This window comes from Lutjanus erythropterus, chromosome 11 (assembly GCF_056507025.1).
Source record: "Lutjanus erythropterus isolate fLutEry1 chromosome 11, fLutEry1.hap2, whole genome shotgun sequence".
Taxonomy (NCBI): Eukaryota; Metazoa; Chordata; class Actinopteri; order Lutjaniformes; family Lutjanidae; genus Lutjanus; species Lutjanus erythropterus.
The window spans coordinates 40,585,432-40,605,776 of record NC_139327.1 but is presented as its reverse complement, the minus strand read 5'-3'; the positions used below and the strand labels follow the sequence as shown (position 1 = coordinate 40,605,776).

The window sequence follows — 20,345 nt, the reverse complement described above, 5'->3', positions numbered from 1 at the left end:
TTTTTGAATTTGCATGTGAACTCAACAGGTAATATTGCTGACGCTGGATCTTCATTTACGGGAATACAAACTGGGAGAAATTCAGTGTGTGTTCGTTTCCCAATGACACTGACTGCCCCCCTAAAATGTTGTATATGAATCAATCTGTGACCAACGTCACTGCAGTGCAGCAGTATCAGGGGATACTGGAAAGAGTGTTGTTTTCCACTCTGACTACGGTGCCTTCCTGTGTGTTCCTCTTCATTAATGTCGCCATGTTATTCACCTTGAGGAGCAAAACGGTGTTTCGTGAGACCTCCCGTTACATTCTTCTGTTTAACCTCCTTTTTGCAGACACTGTGCAGATGGCTCTGAGTCAGTTAATGTACATAATTGCTGCTTGCAGAATAAGACTGACGTATCCTGTGTGTGGTTTTCTCAACATGCTTGGTGATCTCACAAATGAAGTCTCCCCTCTCACACTGGTGGTGATGTCTGTGGAGAGATATGTAGCTGTGTGCTACCCACTGAGACACGCTGCCATCATCACCATCAGGAACACAGGGGTTGCTGTCATTGTGGTTTGGGCCTTCAGTTCACTAAATGTCCTCATTCGAGTTGTTTTGTTGTTAGATTTTCCGTTTGAAGACCTGGAGAGCCTGCAGATGACAGAGTTTTGCTCTGACTTCACCATGATGCTTAATCCACTGTCTGATCATTATGACAAAGCCTACACTTGTTTTGTGTTTGTTTCAGCTGGTGTGGCGGTCACCTCTGCCTATATTGGTGTGATGGTAGCAGCCAGATCAGCCTCCACAGACAAAGCTTCAGCTCGTAAGGCTCGAAACACACTGCTGCTACATCTGGTGCAGCTGGGACTCACTCTCTCCTCCACCATTTACAGCCCGATGCTCATCAGTCTTTCGAGAGTCGTAACACGGCTGGTGCTTGTGCGCGTCCAGAATGTTTTTTATGTGATCGTTTTCATCCTCCCCAGATGTCTGAGTTCTCTCATTTATGGTATAAGAGACCAGACCATCAGACCCGTCCTCATGTACCATCTCTGCTGTCAGATGAAACGCTCAGTTGTTCCAGCCATGACTGAGAGGTGAAGCTCTGTCAGGATTTTAGGGAGGCCTTCATAATGCACAGTTTCATAATGTTGAAAAAAAAGTCAGTATTGCTTTAAAAATTCACTAAAAGAATCCTGTTAAAATATAATTCTGACAACAGTCGTTGTCAGTTTGTTATGTTGCTTTCATTTCATTTTATTCTCTGATGTTCTCAGTGTAGATGTAAATTCTAACATGTATTATTGTGGATTCAAATGCTTTGGAATTGGGGGGGGGGCACCTTTTGCCTTTGTTGCATAGCTGACAGGCAGAAAAGATGACAAGGACAGAAGAGTGAGACATGGGGAAAGATATTTGACAAAGATTCTTGGACAGATGCAAACTCAGGATGTTGTGTGTGACGTGTTTCATGTTTGGCCCCTAAAATCTCTCGGCCAGAACTAAACTTAAACTGTCGGTCTGAGGGCTGAATCCACCTTTAACATCCTCAATCTGGCCCTTTGTTCATTTATAGATATGAAAAAAGTATATCATTGTGATTTTAACATTATAAGTTTAAGGGCATTAACACATTTTATAAGAAGATCGTCATTTTAATGTGATATTTTATTTCATTCATCGGTTCTGTCTGCTGTTTACCACACAAACACTTCCTTTAAACATTTTTTTCTCAGGCTGTTTAATGAAAAAAGATGTTAATCTGTGATTACAAAGGTGCTTATTCTGCTGGACTTTCAGACATAATGTTTCTTTTCCAGTTGTGAAAACTAATAAAGTGGAGAAAAAATAAAAAGGTGCATTGGTTCACACGTTTCAATTCACAAGTGACAAAATCATCTGGGCACTTTTCTAAAATCTGGCCCTTTTTAAAAAGAATTTGAGCGGGTCTGCTGTAGGCCGTCAGGGCGCCCCAGCACATGTATTCATTTTGATCATATATTGCAGGGCTTGTTGTATAGTAATTAAATAGATTTAAAAAGCGGAGCCTAAACAGCATTTCCTATTTGCTTCCTACTACATTCCACTTTGTTTTAGCATCCAAATGCTGGACAGAGTGAAAACTGAGCTTTCATCTTTGCATCTGCAACAAAAAAACTGTCTGCATATTTTTAAGTTCATCAAAAGCTTTTGATATCATCAACTCCTTACTGTCACTCTGCTCTCCTGAGCATGTCGGTGGTTGGTTCAGACGAGCGTCAGTGTGCTGCAAGGAGCCATTCTGAGTTCTCCTCTTTTTTCCATTTATCAAACTGATATGAGCTTTTCTGAGTGTAAAATTCATATTGACTGAAACATTACACCTGTGCAAGACGGCTTTATTTTTTACTTTCACTGCTACTAATAATAGTAACAATAATGAAGACAATAATAATAATAATAATAATAATATCTTTATTAATTAGCACCTTTGCTTTGACAGACAAAGCAAAAGAGCAGGATACCCAGGATGCAATGTGACAACACAAAACAAAACAATGAGGCCAAACAGAAAGAAGACAGAATCTAAAATTGAAATAGACACTAAAACATAGTAAAAAAAAAAAAAAAAAAAGACAGAACAGGAAGACAAGCAAATCTAGAAAGAAAAACATGACAATAAGAATAAAAAGTTCTTTCTTTTCTCTCAGTACAGAAACATACAGGCAGATTACAATAATATGTATTTGTCTGTTATGATGAGGGTCACAAAATGTAAATATGTTGGCTTCAGACACGATGATGAATTTACATTTAAATATCAGAAAACCTTGTTGGTAAATGACACTAACATGACATTAGCTGACGAAACTTTTGCAAAGTAGATTTCCTTTTGTAAAATTATATATTTTGTTTTTGAACATAGTGTTATAATGAGTTTGTTACAGTAGTTAGTTGTTTGAACATGTGGCCTCCCTCCCGCCCCAACCCACCGATAATCTCTGATCTCTGAGCCAACGATGTACATGAACCAATAATGAGAGTTTCAGCAATACATAATAAGGTACACACACACACACACACACACACACACACACACACACATATATATATATAACTGAACTGCATACATACATGCTTGTGTATCAGCTGGGAAAAAGACAAATGAAACAAGTCAATGGAAAAAACCCTGAAAAACATCAAACAAGCAAACAAACAAAAAAGACAAAAAATAAGTGTGTGTGTGACTGCATGTGGAAACCTTTCAGTCACCACAGAAGAAGAAAGGTCATTGATCCAAAGGTTGACAGATGCACAATGAACACTCTGCCAGTACCTCACAATAAGACGCTTCATGTGTACAGCTGTGTTCAAAAGTTTACACACACACGTAAAAATCATGAATATCAGGGCAGATTTGAGTTTCCAGTGATTCATATAACTCTTACTTTTCTATCATGTAGTGATTGAAACATGTGTGTCTTTGTCACAAAAACAAAAGTCATGCATTTTGGTTCTTTTATAAATTTATTACAGGTCTTCTGGAAATATGACGAAATCAACTGGATCAAAAACATACATGCAGCAACTTGAATGATCAGTTTTGGTGATGTAGAAAGTTGTTAATCAAATGTTCTTAGAGCCATGGCCTCTGAACTTCTTGTGACTGATCGACCACACATGATGATTCTCTGAGCCGGTTTAAACAGGATTCAGCTGATTCACTGTGTGGACTCAGACACAAACACAACGATGTTTAAGTCCGAGGAGCTCGGCACAGACCTGAAAAAGTGAATCACTGACTTGAAAAAGTCTGGAATGTCACTTGGAGCCGTTTCAAAGCAGCTAAAGATCCCAAAATGTGAAGTGCAGGGTACAGCTGTGTCCCTGCCTCGATCAGGAAGAGGACACAAGCTACCACCTGCTGCTGAGACAGTCGGTCAGGACTCAACCAAGAATCACCAAAACACACGTCTGCAATGAGCCAGAAGCTGCCGGGACACAGGTGTCCACATGTTTTACATCACCAGGATGAGAGAAGGAAGTCTTAGCTTCAGAAGTGCCATGTGGACATGGACATGGACAAGTAGTTTGCATGGACAAACGTTCACATGTTTGGACCTATTTTTCAACTTGTGATCAATCTGGTAATAATTTTTCCACTGAACAATTAATTTGTTTGATCCAGAAATATCAGAAAATGTTGATCAGTGCTGATCAAAGTCTAAGATGACGTCTTCAAATGTCTCATATTGTCCACAACTCAAAGATATTCAGTTTCCTGTCAGAGAGGAGGAAAGAAACCAGAAAAAAGTGAAATCAGAGTTTTGACTCTTTTGTCAGCAGGTTCCACAACCTTCTCTTTCGCTTCTGTTGCTCCTGTTACAACCGTTTTTAAACATGTTGCAGGAATCAAATGCAGAATAAGTGCATATTCACAAAAAACAATCAAGTTCATCAGATTGAAATAATTAAATATCTCGTCTTTGTACTTTATTCCAACTGAACAGAGACAGAAAAGTGTTTGCAAATCATTGTATTCTGTTTTTATTTACAGTAAAGACAGCGTCCTGACTTTTTTGGAATTGGGGTCATAATTTCTCTGATTTTATGTGCTTTTTAAAATTCTGTTTAATTCTTTATATTTTGCTATTCCCCTAAAATATTGTTGTATTATATGTATTGTGTTTTCTGTGCATCAAGCTTGCAGTGTTAAAGACATGATCCCATGGACCAGTGTGTTAGGAAATAATGTAAGACAGATTACATCACCTGTTTGTGAGCTGTTAACCATGATGATGTGTGACCGTGTCACGTGAACATGGTGCAGGACAAAGCTGATATACAGGAAGTGAGGACAGGCAGACCAGCTCTGCACAGGGAACATGCATGTGGATGATTTTGGGGTTTGAATGTGACTCATCTGTTTTCTCTTGTCATTGTTCTCAGGATACAAACAGGACGAGATTTATGGTCTTTTGTGTTTTCTAATGCTGATGTTTCTCATGTTTTAATTTCTTCTCTGAGATGTCCAACATAACAGTTGGACTGGGACTTCTGGAGAGAGTGGTGCTCTCCACTCTGACCACCGTGCCATGCATCATCTTCTTCTTCATTAATGTCACCATGTTATTCACCCTGAGGAGTAAACCTGTGTTTCGGGAGACCTCCCGTTACATTCTGCTCTTTAACCTCCTTTTTGCAGACACCGTTCAGATGGCGCTCAGTCAGTTAATGTACCTCCTGTCAGTCTGCAGAATAATGTTGACGTATCCTGTGTGTGGATTTCTGGTCATGAGTGCCAATCTCACAAATGACATCTCCCCTCTCACACTGGTGGTGATGTCTGTGGAGAGATATGTAGCTGTGTGCTACCCACTGAGACACGCTGCCATCATCACCATCAGGAACACAGGGTTTGCTGTCATTGTGGTTTGGGTCTTCAGTTCACTAAATGTCCTCATTCGAGTTATTTTGTTGTTAGATTTTCCATTTGAAGACCTGCAGAGCCTGCAGATGAGAACCTTCTGTAGTACCCTCGTCATGTTTCTGGGACAAATGTCTGATGATTATGACAAAGCCTACACTTGTTTTGTGTTTGTATCAGCTGGTGTTGCAGTGAGTTGCTCCTATATTGGTGTGATGGTAGCAGCCAGATCAGCCTCCACAGACAAAGCTTCAGCTCATAAGGCTCGAAATACACTGCTGCTACATCTGGTGCAGCTGGGACTCAGTCTCCTGTCAACTATGCACAACTCTTTCCTGATCGCCATCTCAAAAATTGTTACGAGGATCATGCTTGTGCGTGTCCAGAATATTTTTTATGTGTTTATTATCATTCTCCCCAAATGTCTGAGTTCTCTCATCTACGGTCTCAGAGACCAGACCATCAGACCTGTCCTCGTGTACCGTCTCTGCTGTCGACTGATGCTGTCGTCCCAGCTGAGGCCGAAGGTTCATGCAGTGCATTAACTCATGCTGTCCTCACACCGTTCTTCATAAGTTTGCACATCCAGCGTTCATAAAACAGCAGGAAAGAAACTGAAAACGTTTGTTTTTATGCTCAGCTGTAGCTTGTCAGTATTTCTTGAATTCCACTTACAGAACTGTCAAAAATATTATTCTGACGACCAACAAAAGCTGCCAGTCACAATGACTTGAAAATGACTTGATGAAGTTGATATTATTTCACTTTGAATTTCATCCTAAAATGTGCATCTCCTCTTATGTATCACACTCAGATGAATTCCTTCCAGTACTATGAGAGCAGATACAGTAAACACAAAATATATACTATAATATATATGATTATGAAATAAAACAAAATGATACAATTCAATATTCATTTGTGCTCCTCAGGTATAGTATTATGTTTTTGTCTATTTAGTGACTGTGCTTCAGTGCAGTTCTGACTTTTTAATTGGTCTTCATGTCTCTGGGACTCACCTGCTGGGACTAAATGATGATTTTTGTAACAGAGATCTTTTACATATTCTGTTGCACTTTGCTTGGAAATGTATCTTAGTCATGTAAAGATCCCACTCTAAATCACTGACAGCATCCTGTAGCAAGTATCATCATCATCATCATCATCATCATCATCATCATCATCATCATCATCATTATCATCTTCTTCATCTTCTTCTTCTTCTTCTTCTTTTAGACAAATCCTTTTATTTTACCAGATCTGGGACCCTCTTCTTTGAATAACTTTTTTTTTTAAAAGATTTAATTTAGATTTTTCATCATATACAATACAACACTTTCCATAATAACAGAGCAAAGACACATAATCTTAATGACAAAACAAAATATCAGTCAAAGACAGAACAGAAGACAAAACAAGACTCGAGGCAACACACATCTGTTCCACCGAAACTCAAACTCAACATCTGTTTATTGTAACATCAGAAATGTATTGGTGTGTTTTTTTTGTTGGATGCAACAAACAATTATTTTCATAGTCGACCGACTGGTTGATTATTTTCCTGATCAATAGTTGTTTGCTTATAAAATGTTAGAAAATAGGGAAAATAAGCTTTTCCAAAAGTCCAAGGTGACGTCCTCAAATGTCACAACTCAAAGATAATCAGTTTCCAGTCAGAGAGGAGCAAAGAAACCAGGAAATATTCATATTTAAGAAGGAATCTGAAGGAATTACTCAACTAATTGATTATCAGAATAGTTGGTGATTAATGTAATAATTGATTAGTGATGGATTAATCGCTGCAGCTCTAATTATTTCTTGCACCACTTGACGTTACTTCTTTTCTTTATTTCACCTTCTTTTTTTTGTCGAGTCTAGTTTTTTATTTTTGTTTCAGTGAACTAAAATGTTTCTTCACACTTTTAGTTTTACTTCACTATTATCTTTCTTGTGTGTTTATTTTCACACGAAACACAAATCTGTGTATTTATGAGTCGACACACAGCATTAAACAGCACACAGACTTTAGTACGTGTGTAAAATGTGGAGACATGAACAGTGATGAGCAGCAGGACAGCAGAGACAGAAGACAACATGAGTGTGGATGTGATGGACTGATGTGTCCATCTGGACTGTAGCTCCCTCTAGTGTTTCCTTTCACTCATTGTGTCCAAACTCAGGCAGAAGCAACAAAAAACACACGACTACAAGTTTACCAAGAACATTTTTTTAAAGTCAATTCAAATCATTCAGATCGAGTTACACTACGATAGTTTTCATCTTCTACAAAAATACAAACAGCCCTTTTGATTTGAATGAACATGATGACTGACATCCAACACAATTTAAACCGTATACAAAAAAATCTGAAGTAACATGATTACATACAGCAGTAATGTGATTACTTTGAGCTGTGCTTTTATTATCTTAATATGATTAAGACATATTATATTATATATTAATTATGTTTCTTTTATTAAAAGATGACTCCTGTATTTCAAGGAAGGAAAACATGACAGATGTTACAACTGTCCCTGGTCTCCCCTACCTTACTAGAAAAGCAGGTGTGAAATGCAGCCTGCACAGTAAACAACAACAACAGTAATCAGTAAACATCGAGTAGAATTACAAACACTGAGTTCATCTGACTCAGTTTTTATCAACTTGTTATTAACACTCATTTTAAATAAGTTTGTTGAACTCTGAGGTTGAAAAAAACTCAGTGTACTTGAGTTGAAGTCACTTAAACAAACCAAGTACTTGGATGTTCTGCTTTTTTCAGCGGTGAAATGTAACTAAATACATTACTGTTGTACTTAAGTATCCCACAAATTAGAGGCACTTTAAGTGGGAATGAAAAATGCCTCTAAAACAAATTGTATCAAACCATCCAGTTATTGAAAGTAAAAAACTCATCTGGTCTCTGTAGAGCCTGTTAGTCTTTGCTTAGATCAGGGCTGCCCAAACTGGGGCGCCTGGACCAAAGCTGGCTCACCATAATGCTTGAATCGGCCCACCAGATATTTCTAGCTTTGATTAAGAATGAATATGTAAATTATTATTTATACTGTTTTATTTTTGTCTGTCGTCTCCTTTGTCTCTCTCACCTTTCCAGTCTACCTTCACCTGTCCACCAAAATAATATAAAAAACTTTTCAGGATCCTTAAAGCAGCTCGAATTAAGTTATTACTAATATTACTAAATTACTAATTAACTTATTACTAAAGTTATTACTAATGCTTGTTTATTAACGCATTCCTAAAATATGAAAATAAAAGATTTACAAGTGAAAAAGAATAATAAAGAATAAAATAATACAACAGAATGATAAAGAAATAAAATAAAGAAATAAAAGAGAATAAAATATTACTAAAATTTAAAAAATATATCAAGAAACTCAGATATTTGATATCTGATGTTTGCTTTATTTAAATTCCTTATTTTATTCTTATCATTTCTTCATAATGTCTCTGTAAAGTTGAGTTTGTCGTGTGAATCAAAGGTCTTTTTAATCAGCGTCCACATTTCAAAGTGACCCGTCTCAGATTATCAGGCAGATTTCTTTCATTCATTTACTTCTTTCTTCATTTCCAGATTGATTTTAGGTCGACAACTTTACATCTGTTCAATAAAAACGAGCCTTTTGGTTAATTCTGGTGTATTTATAGTAATGTTTAATAATATGTTCTGTCTCCGGAACATTAATTCATGTTAATGAATGAAGGCCACACCCCTCTGTCACCTGTCCATCCTGACAACCAATCACTGACCATGTCAGGTCCACTAATGTTTAACCTGAAAGTCATGCTGTGTATGGGGCAGACTGGGCCCGTGGAACCGGCCGTATACTGGGCCAGAAGAACCACAAGCATGTGGCCCAAATATAAACTGTGTTTGTGTTTTTATCAACTATTTGTACATGACAGATAAAAGTGGAGCAGCTGTTTCAAACTTGTGTAGTTTGAGGTTCAACATGCTGAGTCATGATAATCATGAGATAATGATGACTTAACAAGGTGGTAACGACTCAGCGTGAAGCTTTACTCTGCCGTGGAAGATGGTTTTCATTTGCTGTCTTTATGTTGCAGACGCCTTGTTTTGAAATCAGTGACGTACGGTGGATTTTCTCCACATGCGGCCGATCAGGCAGAAAGTGATGCTCATATTTCCTGCAGCATCAGTGAATCACAGTTTGATGTGTGAGTCTGCTGCTTTTCACATGACATGATCAACACAGACACATGAAGTCGACCTGTGCAGCTTTTTACCCTCAGTTGTTCCCGCTGGAGCTGCTTTCTGCCACCAGATGGCGCCGTTTCCTCTCAACTGCTGATGTCGACGCTTTCTGTCTTCATTTGGCAAAAATTCAATGTCCTCATCATTTAGTTCAACTGGATTTAAAATGTTCAACTGGCTTTGAAATTCAACTCAGCACCAAGTTCAAACATGAGACTTTAGTTTTTATGTCAGGTTTAAGTGGAGGATGTTTTTAGAACCACTGATGATGATGATGATGATGTGCAATTTGTTCTTGTATTCATTATTTCTATTTCTTGTTATATTTTCCATTTATTGCTGCTTTTATATGAATATATTTCCGTATCTGTTGTAGAATAAGGCCCATATTTCCTGACATACTTCCTGTTGGATATATATTGTTATTGTCATATTTTCTTCTTAAATCACATGAAACCAGCCTGTGTTTAACTTTTCACACACAAAGTTACAGTGAGAAGAATGTTAGCCAGTGAAAAGGACATTTTTATTTACATCGGTTTTATTTTTGACCTTAGATTTTGTGGTTGTTACAGTGGAAAGACGTAGGTTAACTCACAGTATGAAGGTGACTCGAGGGTTCAGTTTATTGTCCCCTTCAGGTTTGTTGTTTGTCCTCCTCTCTGGACCGTCCCATCCCTCCAAATATTCAATAAATATGAAGAGAAACCATCAAGAAACATTTAATATTCACAAAGCTTTGATAAAAAAAGTCTTTAGATCTTAAAATGAGACGCTGAGACGTTTCTGTGTCATCAGCAGGTTTCCTGACGTCTGAATCACTGAGCTGCTAAAAACACACAGCGCTGGTTTTATCATATTTTCACTTCAGTCCGTCCTGTTCTGGTTTTTACTCAGCAGAGTTTTCAGACGTCTCAGCAGATGTGGCCACACGTGTTCATACAGTAAAAACCTTGTTGAGGAACGGCCTCTAAATCTCGTGTCAGGGACTCGTGTTGACCAGCGGTCGAGTTTTGGTGAACTGACACAGAAACCCGCTGACAGAGAAACCAAATAACTGGTCATTACAGGAAAAACTCTGATTCACTGCTGGTGATGTCATCAGCATCGTTACAGTATGACAGTACAGATGTGAGTCCATCAGGAAAAATATTTTCATGTTTTCTAATCATATTTTACATCATTTCCTAATAATTTAAGATTTGATTGATGAAGGGATCATAGATTTCCTTAAAAGAACCGAGTTTCCCAGCGATTATCCTGTACAGCTGTCGGATAAATGTTAAATGTAAGTACTCAAGTAAAAATACCTCAGAACTGTAAGTGTACTAGTAAATGTACTCTCACCACTGATCATCAGTAGTTTTCTACACATTTATGATTTGAGGTTCAGCAGGTTAAATAACATTTGATTTGACTTTGTCTCCACCTGCTGGTCACCTGACTGCACTGACCTCATCAGGAGGACGAACATTTTTCAACTCATGCCCAAAATTTGAAAAGATAAAATAAAATGTAAGTTTCCATCAGCTGCTGTCATGTGACATGAAGTCTGTATCGCTGCGTCTCTCCTCTTTCAACATCACGTGTTTCATTATTGTTAATAGTTTTTCACCAAAAAAGAAATATTTGATGGTTGAGCTTCCCAGAATTTGCTGCTTTTCTTCATCATATTTGACAGTAAATTCAGTCTTTGAGGCTTTTGTTCAGAACATTATCTCAGTTTTCTTGTGTTTGATAAATTAAACTAAAATAATTTCCTTACTATTATTGTTATATTATTTTGGACATTTTGCCTTTATTCACTTCACTGTTAGAGACAGAGTCGGTTGATGCTCTTTCAGTTTTTAGTTTTTACTGAAGGAAGTTTGTACAGAAGCTCTGAGAGGCAAATTCTGTTACTACATTTTCTAAATCTGATCAAAATCGTTTTCTGTCCTGAGTTTATGACTTAAAAACAGGCGGGAAAAGGGTTTGACCAGGAAGGTTTCCAAGATCCTTAAAGATAGGACGAGACGAGACGAGACGAGACGAGACGGGACGGGACGGGACAAGACGAGACGGGACGAGACGAGACGAGACGGGACGGGACGGGACGAGACGGGACGGGACGGGACGAGACGAGACAGGACGAGATGAGACGAGACAGGACGAGACGAGACGAGACGAGACGAGTTATAAGACAAGATGAGACAAAATGAGACAGAACTTTTCTTTCTCGAAGGAAATTCTTGAACTTTCATATTATGTCGATTCATGAACCTCCTGTGGATAAAAGTGGTCGTGTTTCCATGGTAACAAAAACAAAATATAACGTCAAAAATAAAAATGATCTCTTGCTTCTTGTTACCTGATGATCTCGTTAACGTGTGTCGGTCACATCGAGACGTCAGAATTAAACCGTTAAAAACAAAAGACGGAATCTTTTTCTGTTGTCACAGCTGTGTGTTTGTCCCTCTGCTGTCTCTCTCCAGCTCCACTCCTGATTGGTCATGAGGTGCACCTGACCTGACTGAGGTGTTTAAAAGCACCTGTGCAGACAGCAGGAGTCAGAGGCTGATGTTCTGCCTCTCAACACGGGATGAAATGTAGTTTAATCAGTGTCTCTTAGTTTTTGTTATCTCCATAAAAGTCTTAGAAATCATGGGAGAAAGATGCTGCAGAACCTGCCTGAGAATCATCACATTTTGAACTTTACATGGTGACAATGTCCCAACATATTTTAGAAAAGAGTGAAAACTGTCGTGGGCAGCCGGAGAATCAGCCTTTGAACACCCCTGATCCAGGCTTTGTACAGTACTCGTCTCTATAAAAATAAACTTTAAATAAATAAGCAAAAGAGTGAGACTGGATAAAAGTTAGTGGCTCCACCTTCTTGGGAGAGATTTATTTAGTTTATTGTGAGTAAAAACCTGTTCTGCTCTTAGGTTGTAAAATTATACATGTGGGTCTGAAGCCCACACTCCTTCTCCACCTCCTCCTTCGTCTTATCTTTCTTCTCAGCTTAAAGACCTGCCTTCAACACACAGGGTTCAAATTCCACTTCCTCCTCCTCCTCCTCCTCCTCCTCCTCCTGTGGCTGTGGGGCTGCAGAGCTGTCAGCTACCGGATGGTTTGGTTAAAAACACCACGAGAAGAACTGAGACAGCCTGCTGCTTTCACAGTGAGTCTGAATCAATCCTTTCTGCCTCTCCTGTCTGGGACCTTTCAGCCTTTTTACTGGGATCACTGGGATCACTGGGAGTTTGTAAAAGCAGCAGAATTGCTGCTTCTTTTGCAAACTAAAATCAAACTGCACAGTTTCTTAAAGAGGGTAGAGGAGTAGAACAATTTCTGCTCTCCTCTGTGTGGACACATCGTCAGTGGTGCAAAGTATTAAGTACACTCACTGAAGTACTTGATTACAGCCTTGAGGTACTTGTACTTCACTTGAAGTGTTGGGAGGGTTACTTTAAAAATGTGTTCCAATATAGTTACTGATTACACATAAAGAAAATGAAAGTAATGTAATCCTAGTATCACAACAGTCATGTAACTTCATTTGTGTGTGGTGTGTGTGTGTGTGTGTGGTGTGTGTGTGTGTGTGTGTGTGTGCGTGTGTGTGTGTGTGTGTGTGTGTGCGTGTGTGGTGTGTGTGTGTGTGTGGTGTGTGTGTGTGTGGTGTGTGTGTGTGTGTGTGTTATATATACATATATTCGTATAGTGAATATACACCAACTGAGCTTCTACACCACTGATGTACTGCAAAGATTTAAATCTATTTTTAAGAAAACTGTCAGAACATGGTCGGTCTGTGTAGCTAACGTTAGCAGTCGGTCTGTGTAGCTAACGTTAGCAGTCGGTCTGTGTAGCTAACGTTAGCGGTTGTCTGTGTAGCTAACGTTAGCGGTTGTCTTTGTAGCTTACGTTACCAGTCGGTCTGTGTAGCTAACGTTAGCGGTTGTCTGTGTAGCTAACGTTAGCGGTTGTCTGTGTAGCTAACGTTAGCGGTTGATCTGACTGGTAAATGTTTAATTTAAATTAAGATGTGGAGTTCTTGGATGATGACTGTATTTTCACAGCTGAGGACAGAACTGTCTCTGTACTGTGATGTTGTGTCTCTTTTCTGATTTTAAAAATATGATAATGTTGAAATGTTCACTAGAGACCACAGTACTGACCTGTGAGCTGGTTTCACTCAGGTCAGTGATGTTGTGAGACTGAAGTGCACGTGGTAATATATCATTCTTTATTTTAAAGTTTATTTTTAAATTGTAATCCTGATAAATAATCCCCATTTTTACTACATGTATCTCTAACCTGATTGCATCTCTTTGAAATGTAACTGCAATGGAATACAGTTACTTTTTTTGTATCCTGTTACATGTAATCCATTACTTACTAAGCCGGGTTATTTTACCATTTCCATTTTATGCTACTTTATAGTTCACCACATTTCAGAACAATATTGTATATGTGCTTCATTTTAAACAGGCTAAACACTCAACAGTCCGTTTGACAATTGGACATTTTGTCTTCTGAGGTTTTGACAAGTAATTAAGTCACATAATATGAGGCTTTAAAACAGAAAATGTGATTAAAACTGACAGAGGACAGATGTTTTTTAAAGGAAAATGAAACCACTTTCAAGCTCGTTTTACAATCGACACCAATAAAATGTTTCCACTTCATCTTCCAGAGCGACATTCACTCAGTAAGTCGTGATGAGCAGTGACCACGTGGAGCTAAATTAAACTCAGACGCGCTCTGGTTTGTAAACCAGCGCCACCAAACTGAGCTCAGAGTGATGCAGCAGCATCAGGTTACTGTTACTGTCTGTCCAGCCGACACAGCGACTCTGACAGGAGAAAAGACACAGTGACCGACCACAGACTGCAGATCCTCTGAGGAACTACTAAGTAAAGTGAAAGAAAACACCAGCTCCCCAAATAAAAAAAACACTCAGCTCAAAGGGTTTTTTTATCATTAATCCATTGTGGGGAAAAAACAAAACAGCCTTGTGAACTTGGTCAATGAGCCGTAGTTGTTGCTGGTGACGTATCTCCTGACCTCTGACCCTGTCGCTGCATTCTGACCCTACACTGCCACTATTGCTCATATGTGTACTGCATCTTGCAGACACACAGTGTTAATTTCTGAGGACGTCCACAACCGCTGCTCATGTTGGATGCAGGATCCGTGAGGCAGGCATCATTCATACGCTATAATATTGATATATTGTTCAGTGGGAGTGTGTGTGTGTGTGTGTGTGTGTGTGTGTTGTTCAGTGTTCAGACTAGAGGTGTGTACCGAACTCGCTGTGGTAAATGTAATGTGACATGCAAAGCTGACGAGAGAAACATGTTTAACTAAACACAAAATGAAAGTTTAAATAAAAGCTAAAGAATGGCTGTTTTCATAACCTGTCATAGTGTTTAGTTTGTATTTTTGATCATTTTGATACTGTTCATAACTGTTAGCAACATTAGCTAACCACAAGCTAACAGCAGGTTGCTGTTGCTGGTAGAGCTGCCCAACATGAAAGTGAGCGACGTGTTATCAAAGTGAGCATAACATGTTTGCTTTAAATTCTGAATTTAATGCACATATTTGTGAGCTGAACACACACACACACACACACACTCACACACACACACACACACACACACACACACACACACACACACACACACAAAGAGACACACACACATACAGAGACAGAGACAGACAGGAGGAGAGAAATCCTCCACAGATCATTGATCTTTTTAACTGATCTGAAGCAGAAGAAGTGAAAAACCTTTCAGTTATGAATCCATGAGTTTATCAGCTCTGTGTGATTATAAACCAGCAGAATCAGCTGGTGACGATGTGCTGCTTTCTTACGTCACACCTCTTTTGATTTGGTGAAGCCGCTCGCTGTGAGGACACAGTGGGGCGTCTTTATGCCGTCGCTGCTGGTCAGTGTAAAAACACAAACGTGGCTTAAAGGTGAGTCCTCGTTGTGGTGATATTGTGGAATTTCTGTGTAAAAGGGGCTTCAGTAGAGCTGATCGTCCTCCTCATGAACTTCAGTGTGGTTTTCTACATGTTAGCAGTCAGCTGACTAACCTCGGTGTTTGAAAAGACCTGTGATAATTAAATATTATAACAAACTTGTTCTTTTTTCTGTTAGTTTGTCTTTGAAGTTTTTGCACATTTTGCAGACACACTCGTACTCCTCCCCTTGTTCCCCTCCCACCCTCTGAACCATTAATGAATTATACACATTGGACAGTGACAGGTGGACAGATGGACGGATGGATGGATGGATGGATGGATGGACGGATGGACAGGTGGACAGATGGACGGATGGATGGATGGACAGGTGGACAGATGGACGGATGGATGGATGGACAGGTGGACAGATGGACGGATGGATGGATGGAGAGCTCGACAGACAAACAGCAGGTGGACAGTCAGGCAGATGGAACAAAAGATGGACAAATACAGAGAGAAATGAAAGTCAGGGAAGACTAAACTGAACTCAACTAAAATAAAACAGAGATGGTTCTAATAAAAAAAATATAAAATGCTATGGAACTTTTACGATAATAATAATAACTTTATTTGTATAAGACCAAAACAAAGTTACACAGTTGTTTACAGTAAAAACAAATGTCAGATAAAACAAATAAAACAATTAAAATATGATATAAACACATAAAAAAGCGAATAACGTCAGTTAAGAAGCAGTTAAGTTTGTCTGCCTGGAATCAGACAGAGTTACTCTCTTCGATATAGTTACTCTAAAGTCTGGGTTTAGTTACTCTGGGGTCTGTTAAACACCTCACAGTGGTGTAAAAATAGCAGACTAGTTGATTTTGTCTGTGCTGTTTGTTGGAGTTCAGATTCCAGCTGCTGGTGACTTGTTTCTCCGACGCCGTTCGCTGCGGCCGTTGTTTGTGGCGTGTTCTGCCTGTCATGTTATGATGAGGTCTGTCTGAGCGAGTCAGAGGTCGACTTGTTTTTTTCTGGGCTCAGATGAGATAAACAGAACCAGCGGCTGCCTGTCATTCTGTTGACATTCCTCTGCTGATAAGAAACGTCTTTCCTTCCTGCTCCTCTGAGCTTCACACCACTTTCTTTCTCTTTCGTTCTTCTTTCTTCTTCTGCTTCCTGACATTTCTGTTATAATTTTTCTGTCTGAGTCCAGAAATAATTGTTGGAGCGAGATGTGAAGTAAACTTTGATACAGAGATGAAAAAAGAGATCGTGTTGTAGTGAAGACGACCTGAATGGACACCATGTCAAGACCGAGACGAGACTGAGACACAGCATGTAGTGTTTACGTCAGAGCTGCGATGATTAATCGATTATTAATTGACTATTAAATTAATAGACAACTTTTTTGAATTAAATGTGAGTATTTTCTTTCTGAGGATGTCGCCATTAGCTTTGGAAAACACTGATCGACATTTATCAATTAAGAAAATAATCAACAGATTGATCAACAATAACAATAATCGTTAGTTGCAGCCCTAATAACTACGTGACGTTTGTCACATGACGGTTGCGCAGCGACAGAAGTCACGTGACACAAAGTTAACGTTGTGAAATGATCAAAGTTCAGTAAAGTTTAGGCACAAAATCTACGTGGGCCCTAAACAAGTGGGAAAAGATCGTTGTTTGGATTAAAATAACTAAAACTAAACTAAAAATTTTAAGTTACTCAAAACTTTAATTCATTCTTTGTTTACTTTTCATTTCACACAGGATTCAAACCACAGGGGGCCCCGTCCAACAACAAACCGATAAATCAGCTCAAATTTAAGACCATACACACCTTGTTGTTGTTGTCGTTGTTGTTGTCGTTGTCGTTGTTGTTGTTGAGGACGGTTTGGTTTTTTCTGTTGGTTGCTGTGGTTTGACTGAATGACTGAGCGTCACTTAATACTTAATTACGTACTTAATTTTTCAACTTGTTACGTTTTTTTGGTCCTGTTACGTCTTTACGTCTTTTGCGTCTTGTTATGTCTTTAAAGTTGTTTTTCTTCTTGTTACGTTGTTTTAAGTCTTCTTATGTATGTTTTTTTGTCTTGTTACGTTGTTTGATATTGTTTTTCATCCTGTTAAATCTTTTATGTCATTTGTTGTCTCGTTACGTCTCTTTACGTTGTTTTCTGGATTGTCATTGTTATTGGATTGTTCTTGTTAAAGGATTTTTCTTCTTGATACATTTTTTATGTTGTTTTTCACTGTAACATCTTTTTTGTCCTATGTGTGTCGTACGTCTTTTTTGTTGTTTTTCATCTTGTTGCGTTGTTTTTAGCCTTGTTGTGTCTTTTTTTTTGGTGTTGTGTCTTTTATATTGTTTTTCATCTTGTTTTCTTTTACGTCCTGATGTGTAGTTTTGTTGTTGGAGATAAAAAGACATAAATGACTTTACTTCATAACAAAATGATCTCTGTCCAAAGCTTCTGTGTCCATCAGCTCTTTGACTTGACGTGTCCAGTTTAGTGTTTCTTTATCTTATAAAACCTCTCCGTCTGTACATCTTGTTTTTCATTTGCAGTAATTTTCCTTTTGGCTTCAGACCTCCGTCCGCTCACAGCCCGCAGCTTTCACTCTCTGTGTAAACACGCAGCTCATACGTCATTCTAGAAAGCTGCTGTTGTGTTTTCACAGGACGACATGAGTGTGTGAAACAAACAACCTCTGGAGCTCAGTGTGTGTCTGTCTTTGTGTCCTTCTGCTATAAAAGTTACTGTGTTACAGCAGCGGTCACATGATCAGAGTCTGGATGCTGAGATTTACTTTATGATTGTGTGTGTGTGTGTGTGTGTGTGTGTGTGTGTGTGAGTGTGTGTGTGCGTGTGTGTGTGTGTGTGTGTGTGTGTGTGTGTTAGCAGGTAGATGTGAGTCTGACAGACTGTGTTTGTATGTTACAGGTGTCCTTCTGTTCTTCAGTCTCTGTCAGGTGAAAACTGAATCATGGGAGCCAACGACCTCAACATGAACTCTGACCCCGCTGGGTCACGACCGCCTGCCCGCCGCCGGAGCATCTTCAACAGCATCAAGGTCCGTCTCTGCTTTATGTCCAGACTTTGAGATATGATCCAGATGAAAAAACACCTGCTCTGAGAATACTTTCTTTGGTTTAAAGGGGAAATCTGTAATTATCTGTAATAAATCTGTAACAGTGTCTTTTGTCTTGTTACATCCTTGTCTTGTTACATCCTGTTGTTTTTAGTCCTGTTAGGTCTTTTATGTGTTGTTATGACTCTTTTTCATCTTTTTTTGTCTTATGTCTTTTTCGTAATTTTTCATGTTGTTACATCTTTTTCCTCCCATTACGCCTCTTTGCTACATTGTCTTTAATCTTGTTACGTCTTTGACTTTACTTTTTGTCTTGTTACTTCTTTTACCTTATTACATGTTGTTGTACATTATGTTGTTTCATGTCTTCTTACATTGTTTTTCATCTCATTACTTCTTTTACGTTATTTTTGTCTTATGTTTTTCATGTTGTTTATCACCTTATTACATATTTTTGGTCCTGTTACGTCTTTTACATCATTTTTGGTCTTATTGTGTCTTTTTGGTTATTTTGCTCTGTTTGGTTCAAAGAGAAAATCTGTAACATATTTACTGTAATAAATCATAAAATGACCTCAGATATCTCATCTGACATTAAGGAAACATGTTAAGTTGAAACACTCAGTTCTCTGACGAAGCTAAACTAATGAAATACTCACTTCACTTGATAACAGACTGATTACACACGACTCTATGACAGGTCCTAAGATGTCTTCAAATCTGAAAGAACATTCAAAATACAAGAAAACTTCAGAACAAATCTGTTTGTACGAGAGGTTCTTGCATGAGGCCCAGTGTCCTGAAAACAAGAGCGTCCCATCAGGCAGTGCATGAGCCAGCTGTTTTGGATGATAGAGGTGATTTTAGATTTCAGTCAGTTTGTGATTTTACAAAAAGTCAGTAGGTTTTTTTCTACGTTACTTGAAAGCATTGTGGTGTTTTGGACTTGTTGTTCCAGAGGTTTCTGCCGTTTGAGGAGAAACGTCACTTCCTGACGTCCATCCTGCTATTGTTCCCTGAACCCTGGAAACATTTCCTCTGTGCAGGTTGTGTAAGAAAGCTCTGATGAGCCCGCTGTCATCAGTCACTCCTGATTTCACTTTTTCACATCATGTCTGTTGTTTGCTTAAAGGAGCAATGTGTAGCAACTGCGTGTCCAAAAAGGAGTACAGCAGTCCAGACAGTGAGTTGAAATACTTGTACTTATTGAAGTACTATTTAATATCTGATCTATGTTTGAAGAGAGTTGTGTCCCTCCTCTTCCCCAGACTGAAGCTCTGCAGGCTGCAGGAGCTCTTCAGGAACGCAGGACAACCTCAACATCATAAACTGATCATATCAAGTGAGGACGAGTCCTCCACTGTCAGTTGATCAGCTGTTTGTAACTCTGTCAGTTTTCTGTTGGTGGAAAGTTCAGCCGAACACAGAAGTTCACTGCTCTGAAAATACACGCTGTCTCACTGCTGCCAAACTCCATTAACATTTTGTTCAATTTAACTGTTATAACCATCTACTCCTGGTACAAGATTGTTAATGATTTCTTATGACTCACAAACAGACAGTTACTCATTTGGCAATCATTCTGCATTAATTTGAGCTCTAATTAATGTGAAACAGGCAAAAAAAAAAAAAAAAAGAAAAACAGCTATTCTAGTCC

General features: G+C 38.7%; 3 protein-coding genes across 5 annotated transcripts in view; all 3 read left to right on the top strand.

Moving 5' to 3' along the window:
* Positions 1-125: 125 nt before the first annotated feature.
* Positions 126-1,091, top strand: LOC146319592 (odorant receptor 131-2-like). Its single transcript, XM_084730154.1, has one exon. It carries the CDS (start codon positions 126-128, stop codon positions 1,089-1,091), a length of 966 nt encoding a protein of 321 aa, XP_084586280.1.
* Positions 1,092-4,997: 3,906 nt separating this feature from the next.
* On the top strand, positions 4,998-12,756 carry LOC146319591 (odorant receptor 131-2-like). Its single transcript, XM_084730677.1, has 2 exons — positions 4,998-5,930; positions 12,664-12,756. The coding sequence occupies exons 1-2, from the start codon at positions 4,998-5,000 to the stop codon at positions 12,754-12,756; spliced, it is 1,026 nt and encodes a 341-aa protein (XP_084586803.1).
* slco2b1 (solute carrier organic anion transporter family, member 2B1) overlaps positions 12,713-20,345 on the top strand; it is a 35,803-nt gene continuing 28,170 nt past the window's right edge. For 2 of the 3 annotated variants that reach the window (XM_084730136.1, XM_084730134.1), the window contains exons 1-2: positions 12,713-12,797; positions 18,541-18,670. In XM_084730136.1, the coding sequence (XP_084586262.1) occupies positions 18,584-18,670 (87 nt within the window). In that variant the 5' untranslated portion in view covers positions 12,713-12,797; positions 18,541-18,583. The remainder of the gene's footprint in view (positions 12,798-18,540; positions 18,671-20,345) is intronic. The other variant, XM_084730135.1, reaches the window with a different exon arrangement.

What these genes read in the sequence shown, in the direction of transcription:
- LOC146319592 (XM_084730154.1), top strand. Translation starts at nt 126, where the DNA reads ATGTTGTATATGAATCAATCTGTGACCAACGTCACTGCAGTGCAGCAG.
- LOC146319591 (XM_084730677.1), top strand. Translation starts at nt 4,998, where the DNA reads ATGTCCAACATAACAGTTGGACTGGGACTTCTGGAGAGAGTGGTGCTC. An exon ending in AGCTGAGGCCGAAGGTTCAT is followed by an intron (nt 5,931 to 12,663) that starts GCAGTGCATTAA and finishes TTCAACACACAG; the next exon opens with GGTTCAAATTCCACTTCCTC.